This window comes from Melozone crissalis, unplaced genomic scaffold, assembly GCF_028551555.1.
Source record: "Melozone crissalis strain CALT ecotype California unplaced genomic scaffold, PUWL_Pcris_2 ptg000032l_1, whole genome shotgun sequence".
Taxonomy (NCBI): domain Eukaryota; kingdom Metazoa; phylum Chordata; class Aves; order Passeriformes; family Passerellidae; genus Melozone; species Melozone crissalis.
This window is the reverse complement of record NW_026535810.1, coordinates 1,293,580-1,313,615: the sequence shown is the minus strand read 5'-3', so window position 1 is coordinate 1,313,615 and position 20,036 is coordinate 1,293,580. Positions and strand designations below refer to the sequence as shown.

At 59.3% G+C, this 20,036-nt stretch overlaps 1 protein-coding gene across 1 annotated transcript; it reads left to right on the top strand.

Moving 5' to 3' along the window:
* The first annotated feature begins 443 nt into the window (after window positions 1-443).
* On the top strand, window positions 444-19,819 carry MED24 (mediator complex subunit 24). The gene is made up of 25 exons (XM_054281657.1): window positions 444-748; window positions 3,200-3,282; window positions 4,130-4,168; window positions 5,557-5,630; window positions 6,682-6,905; window positions 7,357-7,468; window positions 7,896-8,046; window positions 8,243-8,356; window positions 9,084-9,131; window positions 9,257-9,339; window positions 9,655-9,741; window positions 10,033-10,144; window positions 10,704-10,846; window positions 11,452-11,489; window positions 12,061-12,143; window positions 13,314-13,492; window positions 13,587-13,686; window positions 13,978-14,153; window positions 15,348-15,612; window positions 16,364-16,545; window positions 16,781-16,874; window positions 17,568-17,667; window positions 19,054-19,131; window positions 19,222-19,370; window positions 19,459-19,819. Exons 1-25 carry the CDS (start codon window positions 619-621, stop codon window positions 19,573-19,575), a joined length of 2,961 nt encoding a protein of 986 aa, XP_054137632.1. The 5' UTR covers window positions 444-618; the 3' UTR covers window positions 19,576-19,819.
* The last annotated feature ends 217 nt before the right edge of the window (window positions 19,820-20,036 follow it).

Sequence of the window (20,036 nt, the reverse complement as noted above, 5' to 3'; positions counted from 1 at the left end):
ACACCCCTGCTATTTGCACACCATGCCCTGTTTGCACACCGTGTTTGCACACACACCCTATTTGCACACTCACCCCCAGTGTTTGCATAGTCAAGTCCTATTTCCTCACTCAGCCCCACGTTTCAACACACACATACACACACACACCCCGCGTCAACCATCTCTCCCCCGTTTGCTCACCCACACATTGTTTGCACTCTCCCCCCGCTGTTTGCACACTCGCCCCCCGTTCGCACCCACCCTTTGCACACTCACTCCCGCCCCCGCCCGACCTACCCCTATCGAACTACAACTCCCATCACCCCCCGCGCCCGCCCTGCCCGGCCGCCCAATCAGCGTGCGACTTGTTGGCAGGTGCCGCAATGGCGGTGCCCAGGCGCTGAGGGCGTCGCCGGGCCGCGGTGAGGGGCGGTGGGACCCGGCAGGACCCGCGGGCACCGAACCTCGGGGGCACCGAGGGGCTCCGGGGCGGCTCCGAGCTCCTCCAGGCCCGGGGAGCGGGCACACCCCGATCTGCGGCCGCCCGAAACCGCTGGGCCGCTTCCCCGCGCTCGCCGGCCCGCTCTGGGGTCAGAGCCCCGTCCCCCTCGCCTTGAGCTGTCCGTCCGCAGGGTGACCATGAAGGTGGTGAACCTGAAGCAGGCCATCCTGCAGGCCTGGAAGGAGCGCTGGAGCGACTACCAATGGGCCATAAACATGAAGCGGTTCTTCCCCCGCGGAGCCACCTGGGACATCCTCAACTTGGCAGGTCTGGGGGGAGGCGAGGGGTTCCCCCTCCTTACTGGGCACACTGGGCTCTTTTGGGGGTCCCCACGCGTGTATTTGGGTGTTACCCCCAGTGTTCTCTCCTTTGGGGTATTATGGGGGTCCCTGTTGCATTTGGACCCCTCTTTCCCTTCCCACACTTCTTTTCAGACCAAAATTCCCATTCCCAACCATGTAAACCCACTCCCAACTGTTCCCGCCGTTTTGGGGTCATTCCCTCCTTTTTCCCTGTGGAAAAAGGTGTTCCCCCCTTTGGGGTATTATGGAGGTGCGTGTTGCATTTGGACCCCTCCTTTCCTTCCCACACTGCTTTTCACCCCAGAATTCCCATTCCCAACCATGTCAGCCTGTTCCCAGCTGTTCCCCCTGTTTTGGGGTCATTCTCTCTTTTTTCCCTATAGAAAAAGGTGTTCCCCCCTTTGGGGTATTATGGGGGTCTCTGTTGCATTTGGACCCCCCTTCCCCTCCCCGCCCCTTCCCACACTTCTTTTCACACCAAAATTCCCATTCCCAACCATGTAAACCCATTCCCAACTGTTCCCCCCGTTCTGGGGTCATTCCCTCCTTTTTCCCCATGGAAGGGTTCAGAGATCAGCACAGCGTGGCTTTTGGGACTAGAGAAGCAGCTTCAAGTTGAGCCAGGAGAGAATTAAGTTCGAAATGAGGAGAAATTTCTTCATTGAAAGGGTGTTGGAACAGGCTGTGGTGGAGTTACCACGTGGATGTGGCTCCAGGGGGTTTGGGTTATGGTGAGATGCTCTTGGAGGTCTTTCCAGCTTTAATGATTCCCTGATTTCCTGATTCTAGCACTGCACAGGAGCCAGGTGCTGCTCCCAAGGCTGCTTCCCAGCCCAATTCAAGGGCATTTCACAGAAATCCTGCCAAGGGCTAGGACTGGTTTAAAGATTTGCCAGGCTCTCCTGCTAATTATAGAAACTTGGTGCTGGGATTTTCCCTGTGCTGCAAGTCCCGGGATAAATAAACAGAGCTGCTGCTCCAGGGGGTTTAAAGGAACCAGCCCCACACAGGCAGCAGCTCTCACTCCTCTGAGTGTGGGGATCTTTCCCCTGTTCATGTTTTTCCCTTCTCCCCACCCTCCCATTGGGTTTTGTGTCAGTGCCTGTTTTTTGTCACACGCTGTCCCCGCTGCTGGGTTTGTCATCTCCGAGCTGTGGCCGTGGGGAGAGGGATTTGCTGTGGATGGATTTGCTGGGGGTGGGGGTGCTTGGCTCGAGGGCCAGCCCTGCTGCTGCCCAGCTGCTCCCTGGGGCTCCCAGGTGTCTGTGGCCACCCTGGTGCCACCAGCTCCTGCTCCTCTGGCCTGCAGGGTGCTTGGCTTGGCCTCATCTGTGTATCCCCCAAAACCAGCCACACAGAGAGGATAATTCCCTATTATTTCTGCAGGAATGGGTTTCTCCTGGCTCACATTTAGCCAGGGCTCAGTGGTTTCTTTGGGGCAGCCAGGAGGAGAAGGAGCCGTGTCCCCTTTTCCTTTTGGGAGCCACACGGGCAGGATGCTGGCCCTGACTCTGAGCATTGTTTGCACCCCATTCCCGAGGTCCTGATGGCTGGAACAGCAGCTCCCCTTCCTCACCACAGCCCCCAGAGCTGTCCTTTCCCAAGCTCAGCTTGGAAGTACAAAGGAGGGAGAGCTGGCACGAGGTGCCAGGATCACGGCAGGGCCTGGCAGATCGCTGCTGACACGTCTGCAGCAGGGAGCAGCATGTGGCTGGCTCGTGGTGACACTCTGCGATGGGCTGGGGAGGGGATGGCTGCCACCAGCCTTCTGTCCTCATCCCAGACCCTCCTGGCCAAGGATTCAGCCTTGGAATGACACCCAGGGAGTCTCCTGCACTCAGGATCTGGTGGTGCCTGCTCCTCTTCATCTTTGGGGTGACAACTTCCCACCGAGCTGCTGCTCCCCCTTTTACATCTGGGTGCTCTGACCTACTTGCAGGCTGCTCTGCAGCCCGGGGCCTGCTCAGGGAGGTGCTTCCTGCACTCTGCCATGGCTCAAATGGGCAATTAAAGGCTTGGCTGAGCAGATGGGACGGGCAGAGCCCCTCGGGCCACCGAGGGCCAGACGGGCAGGGCTGCGCCCAGCGCAGGGGACTGGTGGCCCCAAGCTCAGCCCCAGGTGCCTGGGTAAAAGACACTCAGTGGAGGCTGCAGGAGCCTCCTGGCAAGAAGTGGGAGGGAGGAGAATGTGGAGAGCAGCAGCAGCAGTTTCGGGGCTGAAGCAGGAGGCTGCAAGCTCTGCCTGAATTATTCAGGGATTAGAAAGTTGTGGGATTCGGTGAATTGAGGAGAAAAAAGGTTTGGAGTCTCTGTGGTTGGTACAGTTGGACTTTGCCAGCTTCCCTGGGGGATGAGGGGAGAACAGAGTGTGTCTGTGTGTCCCCATGTGCTGACCTGGGACCCTCTTTCCTTGCAGAGGCTCTGCTGGAGCAGGCCATGATCGGGCCGTCCCCAAACCCACTCATCTTGTCCTACCTGAAATATGCCATCAGCTCCCAGGTAAGGACCTGCTGCTGCTGCTGGGGGTCACCTTGCAGCCTCAGTGAGGTTGGGCAAAGCAACTGGGGTGTCCCCAAACCCCCATGTGAGCCTCTCCTGGGCTGGGGCAGACACCCCAAACCCCCATGTGAGCCTCTCTGGGGCTCAACAGACACCCCAAACCCCCATGTGAGCCTTTCTGGGGTTGGGCAGACACCCCAAACCCTCAAGTGAGCCTCTTTGGGGCCAGGACAGACACCCCAAACCCCCATGTGAGCCTTTCTGGGGTTGGGCAGACACCCCAAACCCTCAAGTGAGCCTCTTTGGGGCCAGGACAGACACCCCAAACCCCCATGTGAGCCTCTCTGGGCTGAGCAGACACCCCAAACCCCCATGTGAGCCTCTTTGGAGCTGGGCAGACACCCCAAACCCCCATGTGAGTCTCTCTGGGGCTCAACAGACACCCCAAACCCCCATGTGAGCCTCTCTGGGGCTGGGCAGACACCCCAAACCCCCAAGTGAGCCTCTGTGGGGCCGGGGCAGGCAGTGGAGGGCTCAGCCTGTGCCCTGGGCAGAGATGTTTCCATAAATAGCCTCTGCCATCGCCCAGGGTGGCAATTCTGCCCCCCGAGAGGCTCCGCACTCGCTCTGAGCTCCACAATTCCATATCCTGGCATTTAATATCGCCCAAAGTTTGTGTGAAACCCATCAGCCATCACCTAAAAATGTCTGTTTGGATTTGTGCCGGGTCAGTGCCCCAGCCCTGGCCCCGTCTGCGGTGACAGGCAGCGGGGCCGTGCCCTGACCTTGCCGTTCCTCAGCAACAGCCCCTGTGACACCGCGCTTGTTTTGGCTTTCTCTCTTGTAGATGGTGTCCTATTCCACGGTGCTGATGGCCATCAGCAAGGTAGGGCTCTGCCAGGTGCTCTCAGAGGTTTCACTCTTCACCCACAACCCCACAAATCCCCTTCCCTCCCCACAAACTCCCACCAAATATAGGTCAAGTGGAAAGCGACGTCCTGGGCTGAGTCAGCAGCGGGCAGCCGGCGCAGATTAACGCCCAAGCCTTTCTGTGTCCCCCTGGGGATGGGCTGCCGTGGGTCCCAGGGGGTTTTGGGGGTGTCAGTGCCTTGTCCCTCTGCCCTGGGGGGCCTGGCAGGCTCCTGCCTGTGTGTAACCTCATCCCAGCTGCTGGAAACCACATCCTGCTGTGGCCGGCGGTGCTGGCAGCGCTGTGGGGATCAGAGCTGGCCATGGAGGAGCTGGGCTGCAGCCACACACCACGCTCAGCTGTGCTCTGTGTCCCTCTGCTGCTTCCTTGGGGACACTGAGCGCCCTCCATGGCTGCCTCTGTGTCCCTGTGCTGCTTCCTTGGGGACACTGAGCACCCTCCATGGCTGCCTCTGTGTCCCTCTGCTGCTTCCCTGGGGACACTCAGCACCCTCCATGGCTGCCTCTGCTTGGTGTTATGATACTCCTCACAGGCTATGACAGACCCTCCACTGTCCTCCTTGGCAGGGTCACCTCAGGCCCCCTACTCAGGGTGACCAAAGGAGGAATGACTTCAGGGAGAATGATTTCTGTTGTTATGGGGATGGAGGGGAGAACTTCGCTAGCAGTCAGCGTTGAAAATTTTGGGGGACTGTGGGCTGAGTTTGAAGCTCTGGGAAGGTGGGGACCCCTCCAAGGGTCCCAGCACCGATCCAGGGGGGAGGGTAGAGCAGAGCCCAGCCCAGCTCAGCTCCGAAGGGCTCGGACTCGTTGCTGTTTGCCCGTGCCTCGTCTCTGCCCGTTCGCAGGGGCGGGCACAGCGCTGACCTTGACAGCCGAGCCTTCCTCCTTCAGCGCAGCGTGGGCCCAGCGCGGAGCTGCGGGCAAGCTCCGGCCCGGCGGGGCTCCCCATCTGCTGCGGGAGGAGGCGGGGGGGCCGCGCTTCTGCTGCCCGCCGCCCCCAGCCCCGCGGCCGGCCGGGCTGATGGTGCTGCCAGCCCCAGCGAGCCGGGGGTGGGCAGGGGGCTGGCGGCCGGCCCACCACAGCCCCGGCCTGAGGCTGCGGAGAAAACGCAGCCCCGGCCCTGCTGCCGCGGCCCCACCGCCTCTCACAACCCCGGGAGGGCACGACCTGGCCGACAGACAGCCCTGACCTACTTCTCATTCAAGTGGCTTCTGGGCAGCTGCCAGGGGGAGTGTCCTGTGGCCGCAGAGCTTGGCCCGGCCCTGGAGGAAGGGCTTGAGCTCGTGTGGAGCTGCCGGAGCAGTCCCCATGTGAAGCCTCTCTGTGTTCCCCTGCTCTAGTTCGATGACTTCTCCCGGGATTTGTGTGTCCAGTCGCTCCTGGAGATCATGGACATGTTCTGTGACCGCCTCAGGTACTGTGTGGTGTTCCAGCACTGCCAGCTCTGCCCTGGCTGTGCCATGGGCAGAACCAGAAACCAGCAGAGCCTGGGGGTCCTGTCTGATCCCAGAATACTCACCCTGGCAGAGGAAGGCAGGTTCCCTCTCCAGCTCTGTGTCCCTTACCAAGTTGCTGCCTTGTGGGTGCCAGCACAGGGACAGCAGAGGGAATCCAAACCCCACCAGCTTTGTGGGAAGCTGCCAGAAAAACCCCCCTATTCTGGATAAACCTCACTGTTTATCCTTCCCAGTTCAGCTGGATGAGGTGGGTGTAAGACCCCATGGTCTGAGGGTCTCTATTTCCTTTCCCTCTGCACCTTCCCAGGCCCCAGCTGCATGTCCCACTCTGCTCCTGCCCTAGGCACTGCCTTGTTTTTTTCCTTTATGCTTTTCCGCTGGTGTTGCAGGACCCAGGGGAGTCCAGACAATTCAGGCCACAAAAACTTTTTTAGAAAGCTCAGAAATCTTCCTGTTAACCCCTGACAGCCTCTTCTGGGAGGCAGGAGCGTGTGGCAGGGACAGTGAGAGGAGAAGGAGGATGAGGAAGGCTCTTCAATGAGATGAAATGAAGCAGCAGCAATGAATATGCATCAGTGGCAGATGTTGACAAGGAGCTGTCGCTGGCCAACTGCAGAGCCAGCCCTTAATCCTCTCCTGGCTGCTCTGATCCTCTGCTTAATTTGATCAAAACTTCTGGCCCCGATGATTTGTGCATCAGGAGGGGAAAGCGTTCACCTCTCGCAGTGCTGATCAATGCTGAGCCTCCCTTAGCAAGATAATTTGATTAAAAGCTTGGAAAGTTTCCCTGTGGTGGAGAGGCCAGCGAGGAGGCTGCATGGTGGGGGTGGTGGGGGTATCTCCTTCCCCCTGGCCCAGCAGGAATTCTGGTGGGATGAGCAGGTTGGGATCTACAGCAGGGGAGTGGGCTGGGAGTGCAGGACCTTTTGGGTTCCTCAGCCTACCCAGTGTCTGTGCCTCAGTTTCCCCACACACAATGAGCATATTCCCACTTGTTTCCTGTCCCAGCTGCCATGGCAAGGCTGAGGAGTGCATCAGCCTGTGCAGGGCACTGCTCAGTGCCCTCACCTGGCTCCTGCGCTGCGCCACCTTCTACGCCGAGAAGGTGAAGGATCCTCTGGAGCAGGCAGCAGCAGAGAACCAGCTGAAGATGTGCCTGGAGAGGCTGGAGAAGGTGCTCAGCAGCACCAAGAACCGTGCCCTGATCCACATTGCCAAGCTGGAGGAGACCTGTACGTCCCTGTCCCTGCATGCTGGCCCTGGGGAGATGTCATTGGCACCTCTCCCTTCCCCCTGCCCGGCTCCTGCCGCATTGTCCCTGCGGCTCCAGGCCCATCCATCTTCCAGCCCTGTTGCTGGAACCGTCTCCTCCCTGGCTCTGTGCCACTCTCTGCCCCCTCCCCTGCGTGCTGCCTTTGGAAGAGGAGCAGAATTAATGTGAAGGCTGCAGGAGCTGTTCCTGGGTGTGCTGTGCTCACACAGCCTGGCACAGCCCCACGCCTTGGTCTGTGTCTGGCCAGGAGGCTCTGCCAGGCTGGGCTTGGGGTGGGACCACACAGACCCCTGGGCTGGGCTTGCATCACCAGTGGGGACTCCCAGCCTCTTCAGCCTGCTGTAAACCTTGGAGCTGGCCTGCCTGGTTTCCCCATTTCCCTTCACTGAATCCCTGCCTTCCCTCCCCAGCCTCCTGGAGCACCGTGGAGCAGTCCCTGCTCAAGCTGGGAGAGAACCTGAACAACCTTGGCAGCTCCCCGCTGCGGAGCCAGGCTGATGACTGCGTGTCCCTCATCAAGAGGTGGCTGTGTGCTGCTGCCCTGTGGGCTCAGGGGGTGAAATGGGTCTGAGTCTCACTCTGAGTCCCCCAAAATCCTACTCTGAGGCTCCTGCACAATGGCTCCCTGCTTCCCCATCCCTTCCCTGCTCCAGCAGAGGAGAGAGGACAGAGCTAGTAGTGATTTATTGCAGAAGAGTCTTACCCAGGGGTTGCCCCTCTGGTGACCCTGAGACCTTTTACTGTCCCTCAGCTGCTCTGTCCCTGCTGTGGATCCCCCTGGAATTGCTCCCAGGGCTTGGCCGAGCCTTGGAGCTCCCAGGTGTTCCAGTGTCCTCTCCCGGGGGCAGCAAAGGTCAGGGGTTTGGCCAGGGAATGGGAGTGGGACAGGAGGAGCAGGAATCTGTCCCTGCAGGGCTCCAGTGACCCTGTGCTGTCCTCTTCCACCCAGCATCCCCACCATGCTCTCAGTCCACTCAGAGCAGCTGAACAAGACAGGCTTCCCCACCGTGCACGCCGTGGTGCTGCTGGAGGGCACCATGAACCTCACAGGAGAGACCCAGCCCCTGGTGGAGCAGCTGATGATGGTGAAGAGGATGCAGGTACAGAAGTGACAGTGTGTTCTGCTCAGGCAGCCTGGGGCTGTGGGGCCAGGCCATGTGTGTGCCTTCCCTGTGCTGGTCCTGCTCCAGGGGAGCAGCAGGAGCCCATCAACACCTCAGCAGGGCTTTGGCTGGGCTGGGGGATGAGCTTTGCTGCCAGCCCAGCACTGGGAGGGTTTGTGTTTGTGCCCCACAGCGCATCCCCTCCCCTCTCTTCGTGCTGGAGATCTGGAAGGCCTGTTTTGTGGGCCTCATCGAGTGTCCTGAGGGCACAGAGGAGCTCAAGTGGACAGCATTCACCTTCCTGAAGGTAGGGCCCAGCCCCAGCACCAAATCCCTGCCTGCTGCTGTCCTTTCCCTGCTCCTGCTGAGGTCTGAGCTTTGCCAGAGCAATCAATCCTTCTTCTTTGCAGTGTGCTCCTTGGGGTGCCCCCACCCCACAGTGTGCCACTCACCCCACAGTGTGCCCCTCGAGGTGTCCCCTACCCCACAGTGTGCCCACACCCCACCTTGTGTCCCTTGGGGTGCCTTCCAACCCCCCAGCGTGCCCCTCACCCACTCAGAATTCCCCTTGGGTTACCCCCACACCCCAAAATGTGCCCCTTAGGTTGTCCCACTTCTCGCAATGTTCTCCCCAGGGTGATCCCCACTCCCTACAATGTTCCCTTTGGGGTCCACCCCACCTGAGCCCTCCTGTCACCCCCTCAGCATCAACTGTGCTGTTAGGGGCCTCCTTTCAGCCCGGCCTCATTTTGTTTGGCAGAGTTTTTTCCTGAGATGTTATGGGGGAAATGTGGCTCCAGGTGATGGTGGAAGGACACTGCAGAGGGGAACAGGGGCACAAAATCCCCTGGGTGCACACCCTGCTCCAGAAATGCTGCTTTCCTGGGACTGGGAGAGCAGCTGTGTGCAGCTGTGTTGGTGTGGGCTGGTGCTGCTGGGGGGTCCCAGCTGTGGAACAGGGTCTGCCTTCATGTCACTGTGTGCCCTCATGTCACTCTGTGCCCTCATGTCACTCTGTGCCCTGTGTCTTTCAGATGCCCCAAGTGCTGGTTAAACTCAAGAAGTATCCCCAAGGGGACAAGGTGAGACTGGTGGTGTTACCTGCATGGGGAAATGTTCCCTGTCCCAAAAACCCTTCCCTGATGGAGCAGGTGGGGACAGGGGGAGGTGGGCTGGTGAGCTGAGTGCCTGGCTTTGTGTTTGTCAGGATTTCACTGAGGATGTGAACTGTGCCTTTGAGTTCCTGCTGAAGCTGACCCCTCTGCTCGACAAAGCCGACCAGCGCTGCAAGTGAGTGAGTGCCCAGCATGGCCACAGCTACCACAGCCACCCTGTCCTCTGTGTGGGGTGCTGGGGCACCTCCTGGCAGGGCTGGCTTGGTTTCTGATCCCATTTCTTCTTCCTGAGGAGCTGCTGCTGCCACATGAGTGAGGCAGCTGAGTCACGTGTGTGACACCCAGAGCTGCTGTGGACCCTGCAGCATCCTCAGAGGGGTGGGACAGAGCCAGGAGGGGCAGCTTATGATCCCCCTGCCCTGTGGCACTGTCTGGGGTGACAGGAATGCTGTCCTTGGGGCTACAGCTCTCCTCTCTCTCTCTCTTCCAGCTGCAACTGCATGAGCCTGCTCCTGCAGGAGTGCAGCAAGCAGGGGCTGCTCTCTGAGGCCAACATGAACAACCTCATTGACAAACGGTACAGCCACCCCAAAATCTGGGGAACCCCCACAAAGGAGCACCTGGTTTTGGGGGGTGCATGAGGGAGCAGCTGTGCTGACACTGCGGGACTGCAGCTGGGACATGCATGGTGGCCTGGGGGGACAGGATGGTGCTTTTGGGACAGGTTGGGTACAGGTAGAGTTTGTCCCCTCAGAGAGGCAGCTGGTGGTGGCCTGAGGCAGTGGCTGTCCCTTGAGGGTGCCATGGATGGAGGGAGGGAGGCAGGGTGATGGATTCCTACAACTGGCCCTTCTTTGGGGTCCCCCAGGGCCGCAGACAAGGAAAACTCTCCGTCACTGAAATCGGCCGAGAACGCCAACATCCAGCCCAACCCTGGGCTCATCCTGAGGGCTGAGCCCACTGTCACCAACATCCTGAAGGTCAGTGCCCTTCTGCAGCCCTGCTGGGCTGGCTGGGCTCAGGCCTGGAGCCCTTTGCCAGCAGCATCAGTCTAAGCAGGCAGCCAGAGTGCTTGGGAGGCGCCGGATTTCTCCCTGCCCTGGGGTGGAGTAGTGGAGGAATCACTGGAGCCTTGCTGCTCCGTTGTGGAGATGAGGAGCTCCCCTCCTCCTCTCCTTCCCAGGAGGAGCTGTCAGGTGGCATGTCATCAGTGCCAGCAGCCTGAGCCCAGCCAGCTCTGCCCGTCCTGCTCAGCTGCTCTCTGTGTGTATCTCCCCTGCTCCCTGGGGACTCCCCCTGTCCCTGTCTCACTCTGCTTGTTTTGCTGCTACTGAGTGACAGGGGGTGTTTTCCTGCTGATGGCAGGGGCTCAGAGATCTCCATCCCGCCTCTCCCAAATCCAGCAGGTCCCTGCTCCTGAAGGTTTCAGGGACAGCTCTTGCAGCGGGTCAGCTCTGTACCCATAAAGCTGGAGTTTGCTGCTACTCTGTAGCACACATCCCCCATGACTTCCATTTCCTCTTGCTTTTTTGCTTGTAGACCATGGATGCAGATCACTCCAAGTCCCCTGAGGGCCTGCTGGGGGTCCTGGGTCACATGCTGTCTGGGAAGAGCCTGGACTTGCTGCTGGCAGCAGCAGCAGCCACTGGGAAGCTGAAATCCTTCGCTCGGAAGTTTGTCAAGTGAGTGTCCACATGGATGGCACTGTGACTGGTGACCAGGGGGCTGGGGGGACAGGCACCCCTTAAACTGCCCCCTAAACAGGGCTGGATGTGCCTGTGAGCCTGTGGAGCACTGGGGAGGGCTAGGATCTCAGGGATGCTGCACCCCACATCACCCCATCTTTGCATGAACAGCACAGAGAATTGGAGCCAGGCTGGTCTGGGGTGTTCAGAAAACTGAAGGCTGTGGCTGAGCCCTGATCCAGGGCAGTGTGTCCCTGCCTTCTGCAGATACACATGTCCTGCTTAGTGCACACACACATGGGGCTGTGTGATGGGCTCCCCCAAGGTGGCTTGGGGGGTCTGTGCTCTGAAATGCCCTCTCTGGGGAGAGCCCTTGATGTGGGTGATCAGCTTGGCTGGAGCTGTGTGACCACAGGGAGCAGAGACAGGGAGGAGGTGACGTCCCTGGGGTGCTGGAGGGTGTCTGCAGAGCTGGGCCTTGCATCTCCTGCCCCTCTGTGCTGGAGCTTGGGAGGGTTCTGCAGGCCAGCCCTGCTTGTGTCAGGGCTGGGAATTGTCTGGTTGGACTGATCATGCTTTGCTGCCACTCTGTGCCCCTGCAGGCTGAATGAATTCACCAAGCAAATCACCGGGGAAATCTGTGAGTGCCTGTTCGTCCGTGCGTGGGGTGATTGGAGCTGTGTCCCCCCTGCTGCCCCTGCTGGGGTGCCCTGGGGCCTGCCTGGCTTAAACTGGGACTGGCTGTGGCACCAGAACCAGCTGAGCTGTGCCAGGCCTGGCTGGGGGTGCTGGCAGGGAGGGTGCTCTGTGCCACCAGGGATTTGGGGACACGCTGTGTGTCCATCCCAAATCTGGGGTGTTCCCGTGGGCTCCCTCTCCCCAGCTGAGCCTGGGGGCCCCTTGGCTCCCTCCCTGGAAGGGGTGATGTGTCAGCACAGCCCAGATAAGGACTCTGACTCCGTGTGATGAAACTTGCAGAGTGCTCTGACCTTCCATGGTGAGGGAGGCCCCACTTGGGCTGGGGCTGCCCATAGGGAGCCAGAGCTGCTCTGGGAGAGATGAGGTGGGGAGAGGCACTTGGAACATCCACTGGGGGGGTTAGAAACTGTCTGGGGGAACAGTGGGGGAACTGTGCCCTGGCCCCCTTGTTTGTGGGGTTCTGCTTCCCTCCTCCTGCTGAGGCTCCAAGGTTTTTATTTCTCCTCCCTCAGCCAAGAGTGGCCCAGTCCGGGCTCTGCTCTTTGACATCTCCTTCCTCATGCTGTGCCATGTGGCCCAGACCTATGGCTCAGAGGTAAGGATCCTTTGGGGAGGGATGAGAGGGTGGGACTGGATCCTGTGAGGGAAGGGAAGGATGAGGCTGGATGCTAAGAGGAGGTCTCAGATCTGCCAGTTCAGGCCTTGCGCTGCTGCAGCCTATCAGCCTCCTCTAGTGGCCAGCCTGCCACTGTCCCTCCTGTCCCTGCAGCCACTTCATAGCCCAGGGCACAGCACCCAGTGCCTGTCACCTGGAAATGTGTCCCTGGGGCTCTCTGGGTGCCAGGTGATGGAGCAGGACTGGCTGTCACCTCCCTGAGGAGTTGGACTGTGCTCCATTGGTGGGAATCGGTGGCAATGCTGCTTCCAACGGCCTTGCAGCTCACCAGACTGCTCCCAGTTTGGCACTGGCTGGCATGGCCAGGCAGTGTCAGCCCTCCCTGTCTAAGGAGGAACTCCCAGCCCTGCCCAAGAAACCACTTTGGGTTGCACGAAAATTTTCCAGGTTTCGACATCTGTGTGTGCTGGGAGGCGAAACGATACCGAAACCTGGGGATGCAGAGAGGGGGAGAGCAGGGTCCTGCCCAGGCAGCCCTGGGAGCAGGGAGGGGAAACCAGGCAGGGATGGATGTGCTCAGGGCTGTCCAATGAGATCTCATCCCCCCCTCCCAGCCCAGCAGCTTTCCTGCCCAGCTGCTGCTGAACAGATGTGTGAAACTTTTTTTGGACAAAAATAGTGTCCCCTGGGTGACACGGGCTGAGGGCAGGAAGTGATGTGTGGGGTTCCCAGCTCATGGCTTCTGCAGGGGTGACCCCAGCCCCAGGGACCTTATGGACAAAGGATTTGTTTGAGCTGGACACTGTGACCCCGTGGCCACCCTCACAGCTGGCCTGGCATCTCTGCTCTGAGCTGGGCTGTGTTCTGCTGGGGAGCACCGTGGTGTTAGGGGAAACCACAACCCACAGAGGGGAAACCAGTGCCTCAGAGGGCCTGACCAGTGCCCTGCCGGGGCCTGACCCGTGCCTGTCCCTCCCTCCGGGCCACAGGGCGGCGCTGTTCCCACGGCCATGAGCACCCTGGGGTGGGGGACAGACCCCATGGTGGGGATAAGCCCCAGGGTGGGACAGACATACCCCAGGGTGGGGGTCCCCAGCAGGGTCCCCACCTGGGGATGAGGATGCAGACCCCGTGTTGGTTCCTTTCCAGGTGATCCTGTCAGATTCCAACCCTCCAGGGGAGGTGCCCTTCTTTGAGACCTGGATGCTGACCTGCATGCCCGAGGAGGGGAAGATCCTCAACCCCGACCACCCCTGCTTCCGCCCGGATTCCACCAAGGTGGAGTCCCTGGTTGCCCTCCTCAACAACTCCTCTGAGATGAAGCTGGTGTAAGAGCCCACCCGTGTGCCCACCCTGCCAGCTCTGGGGGGAGCCCCCAGCCCCACAGCTGGGTCTGAATCCCCATCTCTCTCCCCCTGACAGGCAGATGAAGTGGCACGAGGTGTGTCTGAGCATCTCAGCTGCCATACTGGAGATCCTCAATGCCTGGGAGAATGGAGTCCTCAGCACGGAGTCGATCCAGGTGGGGCTGCTGGGGGACAGAGTGGAGCTGAGGAGGGGCCAAGGGTCCGGAAGCTCTGGGGTACCCTGTTCTCCTGCCCTGATCCCTCTGGCAGCTGCCTTGGAGCTTGGAAGTGGGAAATTGATGTGGCTCCAGCCCCTTGTTCTGCTCCAAAGCGCCCTGTGGGTGGCAGTGGGACTGGCAGGGTGTCACCCATGGAGGATAGAAGGGGTTGGACCCTACAGTCAGGACCCACAGCCCTGGGAGGTGATGGCTGCACACCCACCTGGCTGTGCTTCTCTCCTCTGCTAGAAAATCACAGAGAACATCAAGGGCAAGGTGTGCAGCATGGCAGTGTGTGCAGTGGCCTGGCTGGTGGCCCATGTCCGCATGCTGGGCCTGGATGAGCGGGAGAAATCTCTGCAGATGATCCGGCAGCTGGCGACGCCTCTGTACGGGGAGAACACGCTGCAGTTCTACAACGAGCGGTGAGCTGGGGCCAGGGGCTGCTCCTGCCCTGCTTCCCCTTCTCCACTTCCCAATCCTGTGCCATCTCCTGCCCGGCTTCCCCTTCTCCACTTCCCAATCCTGTGCCATCTCCTGCCCGGCTTCCCCTTCTCCACTTCCCAATCCTGTGCCACCTCCTGCCCGGCTTCCCCTTCTCCACTTCCCAATCCTGTGCCACCTCCTGCCCGGCTTCCCCTTCTCCACTTCCCAATCCTGTGCCACCTCCTGCCCGGCTTCCCCTTCTCCACTTCCCAATCCTGTGCCATCTCCTGCCCGGCTTCCCCTTCTCCACTTCCCAATCCTGTGCCACCTCCTGCCCGGCTTCCCCTTCTCCACTTCCCAATCCTATGCCATCTCCTGCCCGGCTTCTGCTGCCCAGCTCCTTGCTGCCTCCTGCCCCCTTTCCACTTTCCAGTGCCATTGTCTCCTGCCCTTCTTCTTCCCAGTGCCATGCCATCTTCCCTGTTTCTGCTTCCCAGTGCCATGCCATCTTCCCTGTTTCTGCTTCCTGATGCCATGCCATCTTCCCTGTTTCTTCTTTTCAGTGCCATGCCATCTTCCCTGTTTCTGCTTCTCAGTGCCATGCCACCTTCCCTGTTTCTTCTTCCCAGTGCCATGCCATTCTCTGTGCCCTGCTGTCCCTTCCCAGTGCCATGCCATTCTCTGTCTCTGTGCCCTGCTGTCCCTTCCTGTGCTGTGCCATTCTCTATCTCTGTGCTATCCTGTCCCTTCCCAGTGCTCTGCCATTCTCTGTGCCCTGCTGTCCTTCCCCAATGCCATGCCACTCTCTGTGCCCTGCTGTTCCTCCCCAATGCCATGCCACTCTCTGTGCCCTGCTGTCCCTTCCCTGTGCCATGCCATTCTCTGTGCCCTGCTGTCCCTCCCCAGTGCCACTCTCTGTGCCCTGCTGTCCCTCCCCAGTGCCATGCCATTCTCTCTGCCCTGCTGTCCCTTCCCAGTGCCACTCTCTATGCCCTGCTGTCCCTTCCCTGTGCCCTGACCCCATCTCTCTATGCCCTGCTGTCCCTTTCCTGTGCCATGCCACTCTCTGTGCCCTGCTGTCCCTTTCCTGTGCCATGCCACTCTCTGTGCCCTGCTGTCCCTTCCCAATGCCATGCCACTCTCTGTGCCCTGCTGTCCCTTCCCTGTGCCCTGACCCCATCTCTCTGTCCCAGCGTGGTGATCATGAGCTCCATCCTGGAGCACATGTGTGCGGATGTCCTGCAGCAAACGGCCACACAGATCAAATTCCCCTCCACTGGCATGGACACCATTCCCTACTGGAACCTTCTGCCCCCCAAGAAACCCATCAAGGAGGTTCTGACCAGCGTGTTCACCAAGGTGCTGGAGAAGGGCTGGGTGGACAGCCGCTCCATCCACATCTTCGACACCCTGCTGCACATGGGGGGGGTCTACTGGTTCTGCAACAACCTGGTCAAGGTATGAGGGGGCAGGAGGGACCCCCTAGTGCTGGGCAGGGTGCTGAGGGCAGGAATGGTGGGTCTGGTTTGTGTTCCCAGTGTCCTGGGGTCTCGGGTTGCTGTTGTTAATTGCTGCCCTGAGATGTGCAGGATGTCTCTGCTTGGGCCCACGTGGCTGAAGAACGAGTCTGGACTCTTCACTTTTCAGTCTTGAGGTTGTTTATCAATTCTTATCTATAAAATTTTCTTTCTGCCCAGCCGAGGTCTGCTCAGCAGGGCAGCCACAGGCACTCTGACCGCCCCTCTACACCACAAACCACGTACAACATATCTGCACTTAATTCCCAATACCTATCACCTGTGTTAGACAGTGCACTTCTACTCTAAACCAATCCCAAAGTGCCAACATCACTGCAGAAAATGGAGAACAAGAAGAAGAAGGAGAAAGGCTGGACACGCCCAAGTTCCTCCATCTTGTCCCCATAACCCCCATACCAAAAATCCTAAAATCTGCATTTCCACCCTGTGATTAATTTATTATTATACCATTCAAACCTCTGTGACTTTCAGGTCCTCATACAAAGCTGGTAACTTGTTCCAGGGGTCAAAATCAAATCCCCAGGGTCTCTGAGCCCCCCGGTGGGGTCCTCAGCAACTCTGGGCACCCAGAGGGATGCACTGAGTTCTGACACTGGGTGTCCCTGGGCTGGGTGCTGGGACAGTCCTGGCTCTGTTCTGGGCAGGGCCACCTCTCCCCTCCCCTCCTGCAGGAGCTGCTGAAGGAGACAAGGAAGGAGCACACGCTGAGGGCTGTGGAGCTGCTCTATGCCATCTTCTGCCTGGACATGCACCAGCTGACACTGACACTGCTTGGCCACATCCTGCCCAACCTGCTGACAGACTCCTCCAAGTGGCACACCCTCATGGACCCCCCTGGGAAGGCCCTGGCCAAGTAAGACCCCCCAAAGCAATGAAGACTCTCTCCTCAAGGCCTGTTTGGGGAGATGGGAGATGATCTGTGCTGGGATGAGGATCCCAGCTACGCAAACCCCACCCTGGCTTTGGCAGTGGCAGCAGTTCCCATCCCCTGCTGCCCCCTGAGGAGGAGGAGGAGGAAGCTGTTGTGTGCCACACCCCATTGTCAGGTGGGCTGGCAGCACCTGCCTGTGTCCCTGCTCTGTCCCCAGGCTCTCAGTTTGGTGTGCCCTGAGCTCCTACTCCTCCCACAGCAAGGTCCAGGCCTCAGCCCGGCAGAAGAAGAGGCACAGGGAGGACATTGAGGTGTGTCTGGGTGGGGCAGGGGCTGCCTGGGGGCTCTCTGTGCCCAAAAGCAGCAGTGGCTGGGGAAGGTGAGGGTGGCAGGAGTGGGTGGGTAAATCCAGACTCCCTGCCCAGCTTTTCTGGGTTCTCTGAGGCCTTCCAACCTTAAAATTCAGGATTCTCCTTTCTCTTTTTCTGGGGAAGGGGCTGTAATGAGCTGCTCAGCATGAGTCCAGCTTAGACTGAGCAGAGATCAGATCCTGGGCTGTGGGGATGAGATCTGGGGCTGTGGGGATCAGATCCTGGGCTGTGGGGATCGGATCTTGGGCTGTGGGGATCAGATCCTGGGGCTGTGGGGATCGGATCTTGGGCTGTGGGGATCAGATCCTGGGCTGTGGGGATCAGATCCTGGGGCTGTGGGGATCAGATCCTGGGCTGTGGGGATCAGATCCGGGGCTGTGGGGATCAGATCCTGGGGCTGTGGGGATCAGATCCTGGGCTATGGGGATCAGATCCTGGGGCTGTGGGGATCAGATCCTGGGGCTGTGGGGATCAGATCCGGGGCTATGGGGATCAGATCCTGGGGCTGTGGGGATCGGATCCTGGGCTGTGGGGATCAGATCCTGGGCTGTGGGGCTGTGCAGAGCCCAGGGTGGGTGATCAGCCCTGTGCAGGGTGAGGGGCTGGTGGGGCTGACCCCCCTGTCCCCGCCAGGATTACATCAGCCTGTTCCCACTGGATGACACCCAGCCCTCCAAGCTCATGAGGCTGCTGAGCTCCAACGAGGAGGATTCCAACATCCTCTCCAGCCCCAGTAAGTGCAGGAGGGGAGGGGGGATGGCTGCCCTGCCTCCCTGTCCCTTTTGGAAATGTGTATTTGCACAAAACCCCTTCCCTTCCCTTCCCAAACTGGCTGGGTGAGGGTTTAGAGCTCTCGAGTGCTTTTTGAATTATCTTGGAGTTTTTGCTTTTGGGAAAAGCCAATTTATTTATTTTTCTGGTCAGAACGACTTGAAAGGATGACATTACCCTTTCCTTTCCTGCCAGCTCAGGGGGTCTTTGTGTCCCTCCAGCCACCCCTCATGGAACCACAGCTGGAGGTGACATTCCTAGTGTCTGGGGCCGAATCCTGACATTCCAGTGCTGTTAACAAGGCTGAGGCAGAGCGGATGGGGCCCCTGGTGACATCCCTGTCCCTGCAGTGTCACGGGTTATGACATCTCCAGCTGGGGATTTGCTGGGGGGATCCATGTCACAGTTCCCACATACATTGTCCACACTCCTGAGCAGTGAGTCAGGACATTCTCAGGTCATTGTTTCTCCCTTTATCCCAAATTACTTTATATATTAGTTTTCGTCACATCCATTGACCTTCGGTTTCAGTTTGGTTTCATTACTGTTGAAATATGGGCTTTTCCCTTTATTTCACTTATCTTCTTTTACCTCCTGAGGCAGTCTCACCTCTTCCCAGTGACATTCAGGACTTTTTTGGGCTATTTGCTGCAGTGATGTGGAAATGCTGCTTCCTGCAGCCACCATGGAACTCATGTGATTCCATGAGAAAAGTGTGGGAGGGCTTTTCTTTTTCTGGTGAGCATCCTCAGAGCAGCACAAGGTGGATCCTGCAGATTAGGGCTGTGGGGTGTGCACAAGATCCGTCCTTCCCAAAGGGATTCCCATCCCTTTGGAGCGGACCTGACCCAGTTCTTCCCACAGGCGTGCCCAGCAATGCTTCACATCTGGGGGTCAGCTCAATCCTCCTGGTCTGTCCCAGGATTGGCTGCTAGATTTGGACGTGCTTCAGCTCTGATAGCCTGCATTGCACCCTGACAGTGAGATGGGAGGGCTGCTGTGCAGCTGTTGAACATCTGGCTCGCACACAGGATGTGTAACACGTGTGTGTTGCTGCTGTTCATGATCATGACACTCATGTCACCACGTGTCACACCCTAAAAGCAGCGTGGCAAACCTGCCTGGGCTCTGTGTGGGCTGGCAGAGGGGACAGGGATGGGGCAGAACCATCTGTGCTGTGTTTTTTAGGGTGCCCCACTGGCACGGGGGGCCTAAACCTCTTCTGCTCCACTGTTGCCTCATGGCAAAGCCCCTCCCAGAGCTGGGTGACCTTGAGTGGCCAGAGCTGGGCACAGTGGCTCAGCCAAGGGGGGCACAAAGCTGTTCCTGACTCTGTTCCTGCCCACAGATCGTTCCATGAGCAGCTCACTCTCTGCCTCCCAGCTGCACACTGTCAGCATGAGGGACCCTCTGAACCGAGTGCTGGGTAAGGTGGGGATGGCTCTGTGGGGTCACATCCGACCACTGGGACACCCCCAAATGTCACCTCACTGTTGCTGTCTCTCTGTCCCCACAGCAAACCTCTTCCTGCTCATCTCTTCCATCCTGGGGGCCAAGACAGCTGGCACCCACACCCAGTTTGTGCAGTGGTTCATGGAGGAGTGTGTGGAGTGCCTGGAGCAGGGCAGCCGTGGCAGCATCCTCCAGTTCATGCCCTTCACCATGGTGGGTGCACTGACAGCCCTGGCCCTGCTTGGGGAGTGCCCCAGGATGTGGGACACACTCACCTGTGCTTCTCTCTGTCCCTGGGCAGGTTTCAGAGCTGGTGAAGGTGTCCACCATGTCCAGTCCCAAAATTGTCCTGGCCATCACTGACCTCAGCCTGCCCCTGGGCCGCCGCGTCGCCGCCAAGGCCATCGCTGCCCTGTGAGCTGGGCTGCTCCAACAGGGGGGATCCCTGCTCTGGGGGGATCCCTGAGGAGCCCAGGGGTTTCCCTGATGCTCTGAATGCCTGGGATCCCTTCAAGAGGAGCCCAGGGGTCTCCCTGGTGCTCTGCATGCCTGGGATCCCTTGAGAAGGAGCCCAGGGATCTCCCTGGTGCTCTGCATGCCTGGGATCCCTGAGGAGGAACTCAGGGATATCTCCCTGGTGCTCTGCATGCCTGGGGTCCATTGAGGAGGAGCCCAGGATCTCCCTGGTGTTCTGCATGCCTGGGATCCTGAGGAGCAGCCCTGGGATCTCCCTGGTGCTCTGCATGCCTGGGATCCCTTGAAGAGGAGCTCAGGGATCTCTCCCTGGTGCTCTGCATGCCTGGGATGGCCCCTGTCACTGCTTGCTGGAGGGCTGCTCCCTCAGCACACAGAGCCATCTCCTTGCTCTGCCTCATGGCA